The following is a 21,228-nucleotide window of genomic DNA, read 5'->3' as shown; positions in this document are numbered from 1 at the left end:
CACACTTGCTCTATATTTTTCAGTGTTGCTCTTTATTGACTAGGATGGTGGATCCCTTACATGCTAGACACAAATGGCACTGAATAAAACCTAATGACTTTAACGGGGTCCAACATGTTTCTCAAATAGCATCCAGTATTTGTTTAGAAAAAAATAGCTTTATCTTGGCCAGTATTTTTAAGGAAGCCTGTGACACAGAATACAGATGCTCCAACACATGTGAACAGGGCTGGTGCAAGGATTTTGCCACCCTAGGCAAAAGCTAATTTTGCGGCCCCCTTTACTCCACCCATTAGCGCCGCCCTTTGACATGTCCCACCTTAATAATAGGGTGACACACTGTAACAAACCTCATCTTCATGTAAATACTTTACCACTGTGGTAACACACTGTAACAACCCCCCTCCTCATATATTCACCTTACTACTGGAGTGAAACACTGTAACAAACCTCTTCCTCATGTAATCTCTTTTCTACTAAGGTGATACCAAGGTGCAGATTTATTCACACACGACAGTAGTGACTGCAGGAAACAAGTGACCTCCACTCCAGCTCAGCCTTGCCTCCTCCACAGCATCACCAAGGGTCCTTCAACCACCATTTCCAGTTGACAAAGGCTATTGTGCCGTAACGCGTACCTACCCTGTATGCTATGCATGTTGCATAAATAAAACCTTTGAGATTTCATAAGCTTCTGAGTGCCGGGACCCTTTCTTCTTCTGGATTATCGTTACATTGGTCCTCGGGCACCAACTATTGATTGCAGTGCCGACCTTCTTGGGACTTTGGCTTCAACCACCATTTCACCTACAACTGAGCTCCACCCACAACATGTAATTGGTCGCTGAATAGTGACATTATTAAAGGTCCTTAACTATCACCATCTAGAAGGGCGGTATAGGAAAGAGGGGGAGGGAGGGGTAAACATACTTCTAGGGTCTGCAGGACGCGAGCCCTGGATAATAGTGGTTGCGCCATGGAGGAACATGCAGCGGTGGTGCAGCCTCCTGATACACTGAGGCAGCATAGATGAAGAAGGGCAGAAGTGAGCCCCAGCAGGCTTCAGATGACGTTGCGCCTGCCAGGCCATGCCCCCTTCCTCCCTCACAGCAGCCACAGTGACTGAGCAGGCCGACAGGCCTGAAATAAGGTAAATAGGGCTATTTTTAATTTTAAGAAAAAGAAAGCGTTAGGGTCTTCAGGAGTCAGGTCAGGGACAGATGGTGGAGGGATTTAGGGACAGATTCATTAACAAGTCCCCATAGGAAACCTCTCCTGCTCAGGACAGAGGTATCAGCACTTTGGTCAGATAGGAAAGAACTATGCAACTTCCTGTGTAGTATACAGCAGCTGATAAGTACTGGAAGGATTAGTATTTTTTAATTGAAGTAATTTACAAATATGTCTAACTTTCTGGCACCAGTTGATTATAAAAAATAAAAAATTAATTTATTGTTTTCCAATGGAGTACCCCTTTAACCCCTTAAGGAACAAGCCCATTTTGACCTTAAAGGAGATCTGTAGTGCAATATAACTTATCCCCTATCTGAAGGATAGGGGATAAGTTATAGATCTATGGGGGGGGGGGGGGGGTCCGAGCGCTGGGGCCCCCCGGTATCTCCTGGACGGGGCCGCAGCAGTATGCTGGAAAGGGGGCGTTCAGTCCAGGAAATCCCGGGGGGCCCCAGCCCTCAGACCCCCCCCCCCCGCAATCTATAACTTATCCCCTATCCTTACTCCTTTAAGGACCAGGCCAATTTTTTTCCTCCTCGTCTTCTAAAAATCGTAACTCTTTTATATTTTCATCCACAGACTAGTATGGCTTGTTTTTTTGCACGACCAGTTGTCCTTTGTAACTGACATTACTAATTTTACCATAAAATGTATGGCGCAACCAAAGAAATACTATTTGTGTGGGGAAATTAAAAAGAAAACAGCAATTTAGCAAATTTTGCAAGGTTTCCTTTTCACACCGTACAATTTACGGTAAAAATGACATATGTTCGTTATTCTGTGGGTCAATACGATTAAAATGATACCCATGATTACATACTTTTTAACTAAATTAGTATGTTTAAATCCCTCTATTTTGACGATAACTTTTTCATTTTTCCATACAAGCGGCGGTATGAGGGCTCATTTTTTGCACCATGATATGTTCTTTTCATTGATACCACATTTGTGTATATAAAACTTTTAATTTTTTTATATATATATTTTTTAAATAAAATGTGACAAAAAATAATTTTTGCACTTTTTTTTCTTAATAATGTTAGTTCGGACATTAACACACGGCGATATCAAATATGTTTATTCATTTAAATTTTTTTTACACTTTATGGGGGTAAAATGAGAAAAATGAAATTTTACAATTTGATTGGGGGAAGGGATTTTTCAAATTTTTTTTTTTTTACTCTTTAACCCCTTAAGGACCGGGGGTTTTTCCGTTTTTGCATTTTCGTTTTTTGCTCCTTGCCTTTAAAAAATCATAACTCTTTCAAATTTGCACCTAAAAATCCATATGATGGCTTATTTTTTGCGCCACCAATTCTACTTTGTAATGACGTCAGTCATTTTGCCCAAAAATCTACGGTGAAGCGGGAAAAAAAATCATTGTGCGACAAAATTGAAAAAAAAAAAACGCTGTTTTGTAACTTTTGGGGGCTTCCGTTTCTACGTAGTACTTTTTTTCGGTAAAAATGACACCTGATATTTATTCTGTAGGTCCATACGATTAAAATGATACCCTACTTATATAGGTTTGATTTTGTCGGACTTCTGGAAAAAATCATAACTACATGCAGGAAAATTAATACGTTTAAAATTGTCATTTTCTGACCCCTATAACTTTTTTATTTTTCCGTGTATGGGGCGGTATGAGGACTCATTTTTTGCGCCGTGATCTGAAGTTTTTAACGGTACCATTTTTGCATTGATAGGACTTATTGACCAAAAATGCACTATTTTGGACTTTGGAATTTTTTTGCGCGCACGCCATTGACCGAGCGGTTTAATTAATGATATATTTTTATAATTCGGACATTTTCGCACGCGGTGATACCATATATGTTTATTTTTATTTACACTGTGTTTTTTTTTTTATTGGAAAAGGGGGGTGATTCAAACTTTTAATAGGGGAGGAGTTAAATGATCTTTATTCACTTTTTTTTTCACTTTTTTTTTGCAGTGTTATAGGTCCCATAGGGACCTATAACACTGCACACACTGATCTTCTATGTTGATCACTGGTTTCTCATAAGAAACCAGTGATCAATGATTCTGCCGCATGACTGCTCATGCCTGGATCTCAGGCACTGAGCAGTCATTCGGCGATCGGACAGCGAGGAGGCAGGAAGGGGCCCTCCCGCTGTCCTGTCAGCTGTTCGGGATGCCGCGATTAGCCGCGGCTATCCCGAACAGCCCGACTGAGCTAGCCGGGAACTTTCACTTTCACTTTTAGCCGTGCGGCTCAGCTCTGAGCGCGTGGCTAAAGGGTTAATAGCGCGCGGCGCCACGATCGGCGCTGCGCGCTATTAGAGGCGGGTCCCGGCTTCACTATGACGCCGGGCCCGCCGTGATATGACGCGGAGTTACTGTGTAACCCCGCGTTATATCAGAAGAGGAGGACCAAGGACGTACCGGTACGTCCTTGGTCCTTAAGGGGTTAATAGTACCCATAGGGGACTATTTATAGCAACCCTTTGAGTGCTAATACTGTTCAGTGCTATGCATAAAGCATAGCACTGATAAGTGTTATCGGTGATCTTCTGCTCTGGTCTGCTCGATCTCAGATCAGAGCAGAAGACCTGTGGAGGGAGGCAGGTGAGGGGACCTCCGTGCGCCGTACTGGATGATTGGATCCCTGCGGCAGCGCTGCGGGTGATCTGATCATCCATATTTCTGACCGCACTGCTGATCTGTTTTATCACGGCATCGGCCATTACCAGTGGGCCATTACGCCACAATCGCGGATGTCGGCCATTACCAGTGGGTCTCTGGCTGCGATCAGCAGCCAGGACCAGCCACGCAAGCCTCCGATGCTTGCGATCATGTACAGGACGTAAATGCTAAATACTGCTGCACCAGGACGTACATTAATGCTCCCCGTGTGGTGCGGTAAGTATTACTTACCCCTCCACGATGCTCCGGGGTGCCCTCTGGGTCCAGCGCTGGTCTTCCGGTGTCTTCTCGGCCCTCTCCGATGACGTCAATACGCTGCTGCGCACGTCATCCAATAGGAATGGCGTATGCAGCGGCGTAATGACGTCGCTACGCAGGCCCAGTAAGGCCTTGCGGAAGACAGTGGAGGACCGGAGAAGACAGCGGAGGACCGGAGAAGACAGCGGAGGACCGGAGAAGACAGCGGAGGACTGGAGAAGACAGCGGAGAGCCCAGCGGAGGCCCGGGGTCACCATCGGGAGCGGCGGGGACACCATCACGAGTGGCGGGGACAGGTGAGTACAGCTTCCTATACTTTACATTGCACGAATCCCTCAACATACGATGTATTCGACAAACGATGGCTTGTTTGGAACGAATTACCATCGTATGTTGAGGGACCACTGTACTATGAATAGTCCCTGGCCCTATCTTATATGAAGGATAGCCTTATGCTTATCCCATGCATGTTTAAACTCCTTCACTGTATTTGCAGCGACCACGTCTGCAGGAAGGCTATTCCATGCATCCACTACTCTCTCAGTAAAGTAATACTTCCTGATATTACTGCATAAACCTTTGTCCTTCTAATATAAAACTATGTCCTCTTGTGGTAGTTTTTCTTCTTTTAAATATGCTCTCCTCCTTTACCGTGTTGATTCCCTTTATGTATTTAAGTCTCTATCATATCCCCTCTATCATATATTAATATTTATTTTTTTGAAGCAGAGGTTTTCCACAAAATCCCACTAACTGGCACATATGTAAACACAATAACTATCTGTCATTTACGGTAAATGTCTTCCAAATGTACACATGTCACCATGCTCACTATTAAATTAAGTAGATTCTTTTGCTTGCTTTCTATAAGGTGTGTATTTTTAATTAAATACAGTTTCTAAGTAAACAGGATGTGAGTGTAATATTCAGCAAACATGTATAAATAAGATGATGTTGGTTATATGGGAAACATGTCAAATATATGGATTTAAATAAATATCTGATCTGGTCAATGTAAGCATTTAAAGGGGTACTCCGGCACTAAGACATCTTGTCCCCTATCTAAAGGATAGAGGATGAGATGTCAGATCGTGGGGGTCCCGCCGCTGGGGACCCCCGTGATCTTCCACGCAGCACCACGTTAGAATCAGTCCCCGGAGCGCGTTCGCTCCGGGTCTCATTACTGGCGATCACGGGGACGGAGCATAGTGACGTCACAGCTCCGCCCTGTGCGACGTGACGCTCCGCCCCCTCAATGCAAGCCTATGGGAGCCTAATAGACTTGCATTGAGGGGGCGGTGTGTGACATCACACGGGGCGAAGCCGTGACATCAATATGCTCCGTCCTTGGGGTTGAGATGGACTCAGCCTGAGGACCTCTAGCGGTTCCGGAAGCCGCTAAAGGTTGGTGCTGCATGGCAGATCCCGGGGGTCCCCAGTAGCGGGCCCCCCGCGATCTGACATCTTATCCCCTATCCTTTGGATAGGGGATAAGATGTCTTAGTGCCGGAGTACCCCTTAAAGACTTTCAAATAAAAATAAATAATATTAATATATCTTGCAGTTATTTACTACGAATCTACATTTTTGATCACTCAGGGCACAGTTTAATGCGGTACAGTTACAGAAAGTAACTGGAAAATGTGCATAATTATGTAATAATAATGATAAAGCTTTCTTTGCAGAAACCGTAAAACCTCTTTAAATACTTTTGCTAATTCACTTAAGCACATCTATTAAAGTACCTTATAACTAAATAATTCTTAAAGGGGTACTCCGGTGGAAATTTTTTTTTTTAAATGAACTGGTGCCAGAAAGTTAAACAGATTTGTAAATGACATCTATTAAAAAATCTTAATCCTTTCAGTACTTTTTAGCATCTGTTTGCTACAGAGGAAAATCTTTATTTTTTTAATTTCCTTTTTGTGTTAACCACAGTGCTCTCTGCTGACACCTGATGCCCTTATCAGGAACTGTCCAGAGCAGGAGAAAATCCCCATTGCAAACCTATGCTGCTCTGGACATTCCTGATACGGACAGAGGTGTCAGCAGAGAGCACTGTGGACAACACAAAAAATAAAATCAAAAAGTAAAGAATTCCTCTGGAGCATACAGCTGCTAAAAAGTACTAAAAGGATTAAGATTTTTTTAATAGAAGTAATTTCTGTATGAGATTTCTCCTTTGAAGGGTTAAAGAGAATAGGTCACAGAATTGTATTCAATAATCATGCAACTAGGGAGCTCGTTTCCGTTAGCTACAGTAGGCACTGAGCAGACATTTTTATGCCATTTATGGTACTGTAAAGGTCACTGTGTATATGAATACAAACACGCTGAGCATTAACCCCGCTGTAAGCCCAGTGGCCACATTTTATAGATATATAAAATATTTATAGATATATATAGTGTAAAAAAAAAAATCTTAAAACAGACAAAACCATTTACCTACCATGAAAGCTTTTAACATGCTGAAGCACCTGCATACTAAATACAGTTTAACTTTTTAACTTGGAAAACAGTTTAATAATATATTACAAACATTGTCACAGGACAATTACACCTGGCCCTGTTTTTAATGATATGTACATTGGCTCACACCCACATCCTGCTTGCAAGATGACATGTGATAGGGGAAATAATAACATTTCTTCTTATTACCGTAAGTATGTAAAGTCCCTGAATGTTATCTGTAGATTATAAGCACAGTGAACAACAATATACCATGTGGAATTCTCAATCTTTTTATACATCTATCACCTAAGACCATACTGTAGTTTGTAAACAATGGTTTTCACTTACAGACCATATATAACCAAGACCCAGACCCACACACTAGCTAACTACCAGCAGGAATTCTTAAAGGGGTACTCCACTGGAAAACATTTTTCTTTAAATCAACTGGTGCCAGAAAGTTAAACAGATTTGTAAATTACTTCTATTTAAAAATCTTAATCCTTCCAGTACTTATCAGCTGGTGTATACTACAGAGGAAGGAAAAAGGGTCCAGCCCAGGATTGCAGATAAAAACAGAACAATAGCCGACGCGTTTCGGACCTACTCCAGGTCCTTAGTCATGGCATGTACGCACATTAAAACAAAGTTACTTATATATAAAAACTATATGGTCATGTAATCAATCATCAACTTATATAGAGAGAGCTCTGGGAAAGATGGCATGGATCAATAGTATCCTACAAAAAGTGGTGTGGATCCAAAAAGGGAAGCCGAAGCTAGATACAACAATAGATTGTGTTCATCATGAAGGGCATGCAAATGAAACAAACTCTTGTGCGGGGTATATTTTACACATTTTAAGCTTCATGTATATTAACATCCAAAAGGTATCGTTTAGACACATCTCAGGGAATAAGAAAAGATTTTATAGAGGAATAAAAGGGAAGAAAAACACTAGGGATGTAACAAAAAAATCGATTCTCGCGATTTTTTCATTTGGCGATACTGAATCGATTCAAAATATTTTTGAATCGATTCTTTTAGGGATGTGGAATTTGTATCTCCTGACGCCCGGAACAGCATGTCCCGGGCATCAGGAGATTCAAGTTCCACATTTGTGGAGCCGGGCATGCCGGATCTGACGCGGCAGCGCTCTGGGTGTATGGAGCGGGCTCCGACTCGTGCCCGCTCCATACTCTGCGACCCTCGGCTGATTTCAGTAGCCGGGGGCCGCTGATGCATCACCGCCGCTAGTATCCAGCATGCGGTGCTCTGCATTGTGTATGGAGCGGGCTCCGGACTCGTGCCTGCTCCATACTCTGCAGCCCCCGGCTGTTCTCAGTAGCCAGGGGCCGCCGCTAATAGCCAGCATGGCTATTAAAGGAGTACTCCGGCACGCACTTTTTTCCTTTTATCCCGTCCGGGCTGCAAAATAAAAGAAAACGCACCTTCTCTTACCTGCCAACGAGCCCCCAGAGCTCCGGTACAGGTGTTCGGTCCCCGGGTTGTATTCTTCTTACTTCCTGTTAGCCCGTCACGTCACACGGAGCTTCAGCCTATCACCGGCCGCAGCGATGTCCCGTCTCTGCTGGTGATAGGCTGAAGCTCCGTGTGACGTGCCGGGCTAACAGGAAGTAAGAAGAATACAACCCGGGGACCGAACACCTGTACCGGAGCTCCGGGGGCTCGTTGGCAGGTAAGAGAAAGTGCGTTTTCTTTTATTTTGCAGCCCGGACGGGATAAAATGAGAAAAGTGCGCGTTTATTGGGATCTATGAATGCTCCCAGGTGGGCGATGTGTCGGGATATATCGTGATGTATCGTCACCTAGACGGTATCGCAATATATTGGGCTATATCAAATCGCCACACTGGTATCGTGATTCGAATCGTATCGCCAAATTCTTGGCGATTCACACCCCTAAAAAATACATATATGTACACTATTATGGTATTCAACAAAAAAACTTTTTACGCGTATGTGTGTACATGCACAGGAACACACTAATATGTATACAACCCGTACATGCACACTATGCATTATTACCATGAACAGAAAATCTATACTATTGCCAAACACAAGTACATATGTCAAGTATCCCTCAAGAATCCTAGCAGGATAAGATTAAATCCGGCCTCAGGTTCATACCTTGTGGTCCAGCTGGAACATCCAGAAGGACTCCCGATTCAGGAGTGCCCTCCGATGATCCCCTCCTCTGGTATGTCTCAAAACCTTTTCTATTCCTACTATTTGCAAAGAATTTACATTGCCTCCATGAGCATCCCTGAAGTCCTTCGACAAGGAAGACACACTAAAACCGGTCCCTCTAGCATCCGAAATGTGTCTCCTAATCCGGCACTTCAGGGCATTCACAGTACAACCTACGTACAGAATATGACATACCACACAGGTTGCTAAATACACAACGTGTGTGGTATTGTAGTTGATATAGGTTTTTACTTCATATGTCCTGTTGGTACTGCATGATGAAAACGTGTTGGTGACCTGCATATGATTACATGTGACACACTGTTTGTGTCCGCACTTCCAACTGCGTGGAAAATTTAACCATGTGGGTTTACTCTTACTTTTATTGGGGCCCACAAACAGGCTCGGAGACAAACGGGAGCTCAAAGAGGGCCCCCGCTTTGCTACGGCCTGAAGGGAACATACCTCAAAATTCCGTAGGACTGGATCTTGCTCTAGAATGGGCAAATATCTTTTCATAATATTCTTTATAACGTAAAATTGTTTACTGTAAGATGTGATGAACCTTGGTAATAATTTTGTGCTGTCCTTATAATTTTGTCTAAAATGTCTCCTATCTTCATCAAGTTGATGATTGATCACATGACCATATAGTTTTTATATATAAGTAACTTTGTTTTAATGAGTGTACATGCCATGACTAAGGACCTGGAGTAGGTCCGAAACGTGTCGGCTATTGTTCTGTCGGCTTACAACCCAATAAAGAAAGAAACTGCTTTTATCTGCAATCCTGGGCTGGAACATTTTTCCTTCTTGTGCATACACGTGGTCCGGGACGCTGCTGATCAGGCCCGTGCACAGGTGCAGGTGGCGGAGGTGAGCTGTTGGTGTGTCTACATTATACTACAGAGGAAGTTCTTTTCTTTTTGAATTTCTTTTCTGTCTGACCACAGTGCTCTCTGCTGACACCTCTGTCCTTTTTAGGAACGTCCAGATTAGGAGAAAATTCCCATAGCAAACCTCTTCTGCTCTGGATAGTTCCTAACATGGACAGAGGTGTCAGCAGAGAGCACTGTGTTCATACAGAAAGAAAAGAAAAAAAAAAGAAAAGAACTTCCTCTGTAGTATACACCATCTGATAAGTACTGGAAGGATTAAGATTTCTAAATAAAAGTAATTTACAAATCTGTTTAACTTTCTGGCACCAGTTGAAACTACTTGTCCAAGGGACTAAACGGAACACAATCTACTTGTCCCTTATCAAAATCCACTTGTCCTGGTACACAAAATAATTTCAAGCAAAATAATACCTAAATAAGGTCTTTATTGGTTTAGTAGACTAAGTATAGGGGATAAGATGTCCGCAATCTCTCTTGCAGCACCCCGAGTCATCAGCTCTCCGGAGCTAGGTTTGCTCTGTGGCTGATGACTCAAGATACAGGGCCTGGCGGTTCGTGATGTCATGGCTCCGCCACTCATGATGTGATGTCCCGCCCCTTAATGCAAGTCTATGGGAGGGGACGTGACTTACCACGCCCCCTCCCATAGACTTGCATTAAGGGGGCGGAGCCATGACGTCACAAACCGCCAGCCCGTCATCATCCACAGAGCAAACTTAGCTACTGAGAGCTGATGACTCGGGGTGCTGCAAGAGAGATTGCGGACATCTTATCCCCTATACTTAGTCTACTAAACCAATAAAGAACTTATTTAGGTATTATTTTGCTTGAAATTATTTTGTGTTGCAGTAGAGATTGCGGGGGACCCAGCAGCGGGACCTCTGCGATCAGACATCTTATCCCCTATCCTTTGATAATAGTGGTGTTAGAAGGGGGTAAAGGGGTCTGGGGAGGGGGGGGGGGGGGTTATGGTGTTAGGGCTAGAAGGGAATAAAGGGGTCTGGGGGAGCGTAAAAGTAAGAATGATGCAGGGGTCTTGGGAGGGCAGGGGTAGTGGTGTTAGGGCTAGAAGAGGATAAAAGGGCATAAAAGTGAAAGGAAGAATGATGCAGGGGTCTTGAGGGGGGGTGTTATTGCAGAAAGGAATAAATGGGTCTGGGGGGCTTAAACGTGGAAATAAGAATGATGCAGGGGTCTTGGGAGGAGTGTTAAGGCAGAAGGGGATAAATGGGTCTGGGGACAGAAAATTTAAGAATGATGCAGGGGTCTTGGGGGGGGGGGTGTGTGGAGGTTTTAGGGCAGAAGTAGAAAGAGGGGTCTTGGGGGGCAGAAAAGTTTAAAGAAGAATGATGCAGGGGTCTTGGTGGGTGGGAAGTGTTAGGGCAGAAGGGGCTAGAGGGGTCTGAAGGGGGGAGATAAGTCTGGACGAGGACTTAGGGGTCAGAGGAGTCTGGATGAGGACTTAGGGGTCAGAGGGGCAGCGGAGTCTCGAGGAATCTGCAGAAGGAGGGGAAAGATGGGTCTGGAAGAGGACCTAGGGGTCTGGGGGGACATTAGGCCCATTCCCCCTGCAGAATAGACGTATATCTTAAAGGAGTAGTCCAGTGGTGACTCAGTGGTGAACAACTTATCCCCTATCCTAAGGATAGGGGATAAGTTGCAGATCGCGGGGGGTCCGACCGCTGGGGCCCCCTGCGATCTCCTGTACGGAACCCCGACGGGAAGGGGGCGTGTTGATCTCCGCACGAAGCGGCGGCCGACACGCCCCCTCAATACAACTCTATGGCAGAGCCGAAGCGCTGCCTTCGGCAATCGCCGGCTCTGCCACTGAGATGTATTGAGGGGGCGTGTCGGCCGCCGCTTCGTGCGGGGGTTGACACCCGCTATCTGGTCGGAGAGCCTGGCCCCCGTACAGAGAGATCGCAGGGGGCCCCAGCGGTCGGACCCCCCGCGATCTCAAACTTATCCCCTATCCTTAGGATAGGGGATAAGTTTTTCACCACTGGACTACCCCTTTAAGAACAAACATGTTCGTTCTTTGGGTAGACGTCCATTCTGCTGGTGGAATTCCACCGGACTGCATTGTCATCTATAGAGATGGTGCACATCCGTGCAGTCCTACTGCCAATGGATTCGGTGGTGCCTGCAGCAAGTGGACATTCTGCCAACTAAATGTCCACAGTGTAGAGAAGTCCTTAGGGGTCTGCAGGAGGAGGGGAAAATGGGTCTTGGGGGAGTACAGGGGTGGGATTCTGACAAACAGAGGAAACAGTGTCTGGCAGTATTATTTTAGGGGTCATGATGTCTGGCAGGGTTATAATGATTATTGTTGTCGTACAGAGGATGAGGATCTACTAACAAAGTAACCAATGATGTGCGGGCGTCAGACTCTGCAGAGAAGATGGAGCTGAAAGAAAATAAAGACCAGAGGAAGAAGAAAAGTAAAGACAACAGAGAAGACGTCTTCTGTGAGTCGTTCTACAATTGTGTATGCTGCCTGACGGTGTCCTATCAGAGCTGGAGTCACTTGTAATTTCCACAGTGATGATGGGTGACACTGCACCCCAATCTGTGGCTCTCTGTTACAAAACTACAATTCCCATAATGCCTGAAGCTTTGCCACAGCTGGAGAGCCCCTTAAACTGAGGTGATTTTAGAGTATGCAGCCTATTTTATTTTAATGGGTGTCTACTGTGACACCCACCGTAAAAAAAAAAAAAAGGCTGCATAGTCTAATGTGCCCGGCCCTTTTTTTGCTTCCAGTCCAGCCTTGGAAGTATGTGTATTACAGGAATTTCCCAACCTTTATCTCTACAATTGTTTCAAAGCTACAGCTCCTGCTCTTCTGTCTGCATGATGGCAGTTGTAGTTTTGCAACAGCTGGAGAGTTCATATGGGGGGGGCACCTCATTTGTTGTTTTAAGGGACACAGAGGTATAATTTGCTTCAGGGCACAGTGGCAATATACTATTTGGGGGCCCAGCATGTGGTAGTTTTATACTCAGGGGCACAATTTGTGGCAGTATATACTCAGGGGCACAGTGTGTGGCAGTATTATACTCAGGGGCACAGTGTGTGGCAGTTTTATACTCAGGGGCACGGTGAGTGGCAGTATTATACTCAGGGGCATAGTGTGTGGCAGTATTACACTCAGGGGCATAGTGTGAGGCATCATTATAATCAGGTGCACAGTGTATGGCAGTATTATACTCAGGGGCATGGTGTGTGGCAGTATTATAATCAGGGAGACGGTGTGTGACAGTATTATACTCAGGGTCATGGTGTGTTGCAGTATTATACTCAGGGGAACAATTTGTGGCAGTATTATAGTCAGGGGAACGGTGTGTGGCAGTATTATACTCAGGGGCATGGTGTGTGGCAGTATTACAGTATTATACTCAGGGGCACCATGTGTGGCAGTATTATACTCAGGGGCACCGTGTGTGGCAGTATTATACTCAGGGGCATAGTGTTTGACAGCATTCTATTTAGGTATACAGCATGTGGCAGTATTATATTCAGGTGCACAGTGTGTGACAGTATTATACCAGGGGCACAGTATATAGCAGTCATATATTCAGGGGCACAGTATGTGGCAGTATTATACCAGGGGCACAGTGTGTGGTAGTTGGAGAACAATTATGACTTATTAAGTTCTAATTATGTTCTACAAGAGGCAGTGCCTATTTCTGGCATGGCACCGCGGCCGCTAGGTGTGAACCAGGTCTAAGCTTAATAGTTCGGACCTTCACCGGATGACAGATCTGGAAAAGTGGACCCCTACTAAAAGTAGTTGAGTACCCCTGCACTAAACCGTAAGTGTAAAAGTAAAATGGTAAGAAAGACAAAAGAACTAGCGCTATGTAATATTGATATGTACATGTAATATTGAAACAAGATGAAAATTATTAGTAAATGTATAAAAATGTCATTTTTATTTCATTCTCTGACAAGGGCCCTGTCAGTTGAGATAGCATATGCATTTTTAAACATATACTAATACATTTCCTCTTGTTTAATATTACATATTATTTATAGACCTTAAGCGCTAGTTCTTTTCTTTTGTCTGTTTTTTTTATTTATTTTTTAACACTTTTAGGAGGAATCACTAGATTCCTCATACAGATCAATGCAGTTCTATCAAACTCTATTGATCTGTGTGATCTGTGCTCATTTGATTGAGCCTGCTTCAGGCAGACTCAATCAAATACAGATCCACGGCAGCCGTTGAGGAAGAGGTGAGCCCTCCAGCTACCTCCATAGCAATTGCACTGCGGGGGCAGCAATCTACCCCACTAGACCACCAGGGATGTTTGAAAGGTCCCTTTAGACGCCGTTGTCAGCATTGACAGCGGCAATGTAAAGAGTTAATAGCTGGCCCGGGCGATCGCCGCATGCCGGCTATTAGCAGTGGCCGCAGCTACTGAAATCAGCTGGGGCCACCAGGTATGGAGCGGGCTCAAGTCAAGAGCCCTATCCATACAACCTAAACTGCATGTACCGGGTGTCGGGCGATAGGATTTCCACATCCCTCTATCTATTGAGCTAGAGTGCTGGTCTTCATTGGTTTTCCAGCATTTATCTAAAGCCACTTACTACACCCCAAACTTAGGTTAGCAGCTATACAGTAGGAATTTTTGGCACCGACTGGTGCTCATGTCCACTATCACAGACATATTCATTTTGCATATTGCCCTTGTAATTGTACAGAGGGCCAGTCATACATACCAATTTGAAGTGTACCTGTCAGATCTCCCCCTCCCCCCCCCTCCCACAAAAAAAAGAAAATGCTATATGTTACTCAGTACCCAATTCTGAACATGTACATATAATTTATGTCTATAACTCCTTTATTTTTGTAAAACAGACCTATTTTCTGTAGGTCACTTGGTTTGAAATCCTCTCAAAGGGAGAGTGCGTATCCTTACTGTGCATGCCTCAGTTTCCGCCCTGCAGCCAGACTCTGCCTTCTCACATCTCCCCTAGCATTAGCAAAACTACAAAAAGGCAGAACATGCTGGGACTTATAGTTTTACTTATGCTAGGAAGCCACAGGTTGGAGACTGCATTATGGAGGGGGCAGTCTCATGCACCCCTGCCCGGGTCATCTCTTGGCCAAACACTACCACTGGACTCATTGGTGTCCTACTAGGTATCTTACAATGGCTTAAAAGATGAAAGTAGATGGTTCCATACTAGGAATTAGGTCAAGGTAATGCTAGGATAATATCTGTACCACTCATATGATAGAATTTGTTGCCTTGAGAAACCCTAATTTGTGACAGTATCTTGACATGGCAAAAGGAGTGTAAAAACAGTACTAACTTGAGATATATATATCTTTTCCTGTTTTATTATGAATCAGTTTTTCAACTTCCATATATAATACCTTATAACCCATCATCAGTTCAAATTAACTAGTATGTCTCATGGACATAAACAGCAGGACAACTGCAGCAGTCTAACACTTATCCCCTATCCACATGGTAGGGGATAAGTGTTTGATTGTGTGGGAGGTCCGACCGCTGGGACCCCAGTGATCTCCTGAACGGGGCCACGCATTAGCGCTCACTGAGAGCACTTATGCGCGTAGCGTTGACCTAGAGGGTCGACGGTATGCCCCCTCCACATACAGTTCTATAGAACTACATGGAGGAGGCGTGTCGGCCACAATGTCATGACCCGGGGCCCCGTGCAGGAGATCGCAGGGGTCCCAACGTTCGGACTCCCAATGATCAAACACATATCCCCTATCCTGCGGACAGGGGATAAGTTGTTTTCATGGCCAGTTGTAATAATTCTATATGATATATGTTCACTTACCTCTGCTACTTGATTTGCGCCTAGGTTTTTCAAGTCATTTTGGTGGTTCTTTTTTGATGCCGATTCTGACTGTACTTTCCCTGAAACATATGGTTCTTTTTCTCCTTTTCCATCACCTACTTGTCTTTTATGTCTATTAGGGGCCCCTGTGTTCCACCATTTTCTGGGAAATCCTCCATCATGATCCTCCTCCTTGGATAAAGTAACTGAAAGGTGGCGATATAAGGAAGTCTGTGATGTGCCTTCCTTTAATATATGCACCAACAGAGAGTCTCTAGAGTTCATCTTAGTTGTTAAACAAGTTTGTGGAGTCTTACAGTTAGCAAGGATGCAGGTCTCTGCCAGCATCCAGAATACATTGCAGGAGTGACTCTGGCAGCAAGAATCATGGCAGGAGTAAACCGACTGGGGACCCTTAGCCACCCTCAAGTACTGAGTATCATTCATAGTCCTCAGACCAAATCCAAACAGAATACTACCTTTGTGACATACAGGACCGCTTTGGATGGCATCTGTGAAAAAAAAAAAAAGAGAGTGAAATAATTAACAATGAATTGTTGACAATGACAGTCATTATAGTACGCATATAAAGGGGCATCATGAGTTCAGCAAATAAATGCACAAAAAAAGTAATACAAGCAATTTGTTTGGAACATTCATAACTTAATTCCTATAAATAACAACCAGTCTTGGTCACTTATGTACTGTATATACAAATACGACGACCTGTCAATCCAGCTCAGTAGAGCAGGAAGAAACCAGCGTCGAGCTCCCCAGCTTCATTTCCCCAATAAATGGAAGGGCTCCTTAATTACAGACAACTGTGGTTTGGGCAGCATGAGGCTTCTGTATTTAAAAGGATAAGAAAAATTGACACAGCCAATAAATAAAGGGGGGGGGGGGCACTGTTCTCAGAAAAAAAAGCAGACCTCTTGTTCAAAACTAGTCAAATCTTTTTATTTTACATAGTTAATAGTATATGTAGTTAGTAGGGGTGCACCGAAATTTTGGCCACTGAAAATTATCGGCCTAAAATGGCCCTTTTGGCATTTTTGGCCACGGAAATGTTCAGCTGATAATTTCGGTGGGCGTGGCTTCCCGACCCATGGCATACATGTAGGTAATGGGTCGGGTCCGTGTCATAAACGGAAGATGCCGGCTGCTGTCAGCAGCTGACATCTGCCTGGAATGATGGACATCAAAGAATGCTCCGTTGTCTGTCATTTAACTGGTTAACAACCACATCATTGTGCCGTTAACAGTGTATGGCGCGGGCTCCTGACTCGAGCCCACGCCATACCTGGCAGCCTCCTGCTAATTCTTGTAGCTGGGGACCGCCACTAAAAGCAGACAGACACTCGGCGATCGCCGCAGCTGGCTATTAACCCCTTAGATTGCCTCTGTCAAAGCTTACAGCGGTGTCTAAAGGGACATGTAAATGCTACCTGGTGGTCCAGTAGGAAGGATAGCCTCCCCACGGGATGGACGCGGGGTAATGTGGAGGTAGCCGGAGGTGTCCGTGGCTCTTCATTTGATTGAGCCTTGCTGGAGCAGGCTCAACCAAATGAGCACAGATCACACAGATCAATGGAGTTCTATGGAACTCCATTGATCTGTATGAGGAATCTAATGATTCCTCCTAAAAGTTCCCTAAGGGGACTAATAAAGTGTAAAAAAAATAAAGAAAAGAAACATTTAACAAAAGTTTAAAAAACACCCATTAACCCCTTTCATATTAAAAAAGTTTAAATCACCCTCCTTTTCCCATTTTCCATATATCAATATGAAAATAAATAAAAATAAAAACAAATTTGGTATCACCACGTGCGTAATTGTCCCAACTATTAAATTATTATGTTTCTGATCCTGTACTGTGAACGGCGTAAATGTAAAAAAATTCCAAACGCAAAAATTGCAGATTTTTGTCACAAAAAATAACAACTTAATAAAATGTAACAAAAACTATATTTAAAAAAAGGGGGCAGGGCAATGCACAGTCTAACTTTAGTTTCGGCCCAAAATTTCCCTTTCGGTGCATCCTTTGTTGTCAGTCCATAAAAATACACGGTATCTCCAATTTCTTTGTTTAATTATCCAAACAGGTGTACAACTGTTTGCAGATTCATTTTCTATTACCTTCATAAATTTTTAGTTTTCCAATAAAAAAAAAAAAAAAAAAAAAAACTTAGTTTGACTTCTCTCCTTACAAACATAGTAAAAAAAAAGGATTTTGATGGCCTTTCCTAGGGAAAGGAAAGGCCACTAGTACTTTATGAGATTGGAGGGGGTACCCCCAGCATCAGCTGACAGCACTGTGCCTGATCGGCAAGTCAGCTAACCAAGGGGGTGTTGGTTGACCGTCACACTTCCATTTGTATTGGCCTACCCTAAGCGTAGGGCAACAATACTGTAGTCCTAGAAAACTGATTAAAATATTTCAATTCTGGCTAATAAAAACTACCACCATGGGGGGAGGGGCATAGAATCTTACAGAGGATAGGTTTGCTGTTGAATTTAAGAACTGTATAGATCATCTTCAGCTTACTATAGCAGTGATTGCCGTCAAGAAAATATTTTCTTTATGTCTTATAGTGTGGTGTCAGGGTGGTCCGCAGCACTAGATCGTCATTACCATCAATAATCAAAGTCCTCAGAGTTCTTTCTTAATGATCATTACAGGGCAGTAAAGGGAAGCAAAATGCAATGCACATATCCTGTCATATAGAGCATTGTATGACTGCTCAGTTCTAGCTCTGTGTGGTCAGGGCAGGAAGGGAAGCTGAATGTGATATGCTCATTGTGTTCAGCTTCCTGTCAGAGACAAGATACAACACAACACAGATGATCACTGGGAAGGAGAGTATACCAATAGACCACCAGGTATTCTACTACTCTACTCTAGACCACCATGGAATAAAATATCAATCCCTCTCCACCCTAGACCAATAGAAAAAAAAAAAAAAAATAGACCACCCCTCAGAGGTGGTGACATTAATTCCTCCACTTCAAAACTTGGTTATTTCTTATTTTCTGTGTCCAAAAAACAAAAACCTGGAGTGTGCGATATTACACCTTTGTCGCTATATAATGTCTTCTTGTTACATCCACGTTCCCCAATCATTGTCATTTGGACAACAGATGGGTTATTAGACTACCTAGATATTATGGGGAGATTTATCAAAACCTGTCTGGAGGAAAAGTTGCTAAGATCCCCATAGCAACCAATCAGATTGCTCCTTTCACTTCTGAAAAGGCCTCTGAAAAATGAAAGAAGCGATCTGATTGGTTGCTATGGGCAACTCGGCAACTTTTCCTTTGGACAGGTTTTGATAAATCTCCCCCTATGACTGTAGATTGTTTCTATGCTTTTTGGTATGCTACAGTAAATAACAGTGGTGTCAGCAGATAGGCTAGGTTCACACCACGTTTTTGCAATACAGTTCCCGTATACGCTTTCAATTTGAAAACCATATGGAACCGTATTGAAAACTGTATGCATTGACTCTCCATTGACAACGCTATGCCAAAAGATGGATCCAGTTGTGTCCGTTTTGCATCCTGTAAGGTTTTGTCCGTTTTTTTCCCTTACCAAAAACTGAAATGTATACATTTTTTTTTTTAACATGGGAGTCAATGGGAACAGTACAGAACAGTTTTCACCATACGGTTTTTGACTTTGCACAGTTTTTTTCTTGGAATTGCAATCAAACAAGTGAAGCTTTATTCATAATGGAGTGAAAAGTTCAAAACGTATACTTTTTTTTTTAAAAGCAGATGCAACCGGACATAATTTTTCATACCATATACAGTTTTCAACCGTATATGGATTAAAATTTGTACACACGTTTTGACACAGTTTAATCAGGTTTTGAGGAATCTGTTTTTTTAATCAAAAACCTGATACGGGAACTGTATTGCAAAAATGTGGTGTGAACCCAGCCTTATTCAGAGAAATACGATAACCTATGTTACTGCATTTGTTTAAAAAATACTGAACAAGAGAAAACTATTACTAAATCAAGATTTAAAACACATACATGACACAAAGGAATGGCATCTGGCAAGGATGTCTCCTAGCTAAAGCGCATAAGGGTGCTACGGTGGCAGAGTGCCACATGCTATGTAATACATACAATAAATATAGTGGGTATATGCATACAAAAGTTGCACACTACAAATGGATTTATAAGTATACAAAAACAAATATGGCAGCAATGCATATATATATATATGTTGCACATCCAAAAATAAATGCAAAAAAAGTGCAAAAGGTACGGAGGGTGCAAACTGAAGCAATACCCACATGTGGGAGAGCAAATGATAGCGTGGCCAGGAGACGTCCACCCCTACGATCGTTTCGGATTACGTCCTTCTTCATGACTCCCTGAAGAAGGACGTAGTCTGAAAGGATCGTAGGGGTGGACGTCTCCTGGCCACGCTATCATTTGCTCTCCCACATGTGGGTATTGCATCAGTTTGCACCCTCCGTACCTTTTGCACTTTTTTTGCATATATTTTTGGATGTGCAACATTTTTGGATATTATCACATTAATGCATTGCTGCCATATTTGTTTTTGTATACTTATACATCCATATGTAGTGTGCAACTTTTATATGCATATACCCACTATATTTAGTGGCACTCTGCCACCGTAGCACCCTTATGCACTTTAGCTAGAAGACGTCCTTGTCAGATGCCATTCCTTTGTGTCATGTATGTATTTTAAATCTTGTTTTAGTAATAAAGGAATTTTTTGTTACTTTAGTCTGCCACAGTTTTCGGAATTTGTTATTTTTGCTGTATTAGAAGACATTATACGGTCCTCTTACCTAGACCCTGGGAGTACATAAGGGTGTCATGTTATGATACGAGACTCTTCCCTCTCCTCACTTTTAGGGTATTTTTGTCTGTGTAATCGGTATTACTGCATTTGTTTGCATTGAAAAGTTTAACCTATTCAGTGGCACATTGGTACTGTAAAATGTGGAATCTGATTGGCTACAGCCAACTTTCCTACAATAAATAGTCATGGGGAACTCAAAAGAGTTCAAAAGAGTTAAAAATGGGCTTAGATGTGTTTCTTAAATTATAATATTACAGGGTTTGGATACTAGATTTATATGGACAGAATGTTGATCCAGGGATTTATTCTGATTGTCATGTTTGGAGTTGGAAAGGAATTGATTTCCCTTTGTATGGGGCAATTCGTATCAGCCTCATAAGTTTTTTTTTTTGCCTTCTTTTGGATCAACACAGTAGGGACATAATAGGCATATATATTGAACTTGATGGACTCTTGTCTTTTTTCAACCTTAACCCCTTAAGGACCACAGGCGTATGGGTACACCCTGGCGTCCTGGTACTTAAGGACCATGGGCGTACCTGTACGCCTGTGGAAATTCCGGTCCCCGTCGCTGGGCAGGGACTGGACCGGGATGCCTGCTGAAATCGTTCAGCAGGAACCCCGTCCAAACCCTTGGGGGGTCCTGAGACTAAACCCCAACCCCCATTTCGGCGATCGCTGCAAATCGCCAATCAGTTCAGATCAGCGATCTGCGGCGATTCCAGGTCAATCGGTTCCCAGGTGACCCAATGACCTAGAAAAAAAAAAAAGGGTGATAGATGCTGTCCGACACGGCACCTATCACCCTATAGTAGCAGGAGTGAGGTGGCAGGTGGCAGGAG

The 21,228-nt window shown here is 43.3% G+C and overlaps 1 protein-coding gene across 3 annotated transcripts in view; it reads right to left on the bottom strand.

The window, feature by feature from the left end:
• Positions 1-21,228, bottom strand: part of KIAA0319L (KIAA0319 like) — a 127,720-nt gene that overhangs the window by 56,955 nt on the left and 49,537 nt on the right. For 2 of the 3 annotated variants that reach the window (XM_056557201.1, XM_056557200.1), the window contains exon 4: positions 15,542-16,053. In XM_056557201.1, coding sequence (XP_056413176.1) covers positions 15,542-16,053 — 512 coding nt within the window. Of the gene's footprint in view, positions 1-12,521; positions 12,582-15,541; positions 16,054-21,228 lie in introns of those variants that run through there. The other variant, XM_056557202.1, reaches the window with a different exon arrangement.

The sequence above is a fragment of the Hyla sarda genome, chromosome 2 (assembly GCF_029499605.1).
Source record: "Hyla sarda isolate aHylSar1 chromosome 2, aHylSar1.hap1, whole genome shotgun sequence".
Classification (NCBI taxonomy): Eukaryota; Metazoa; Chordata; class Amphibia; order Anura; family Hylidae; genus Hyla; species Hyla sarda.
This window is presented reverse-complemented; position numbering and strand designations above follow the sequence as displayed.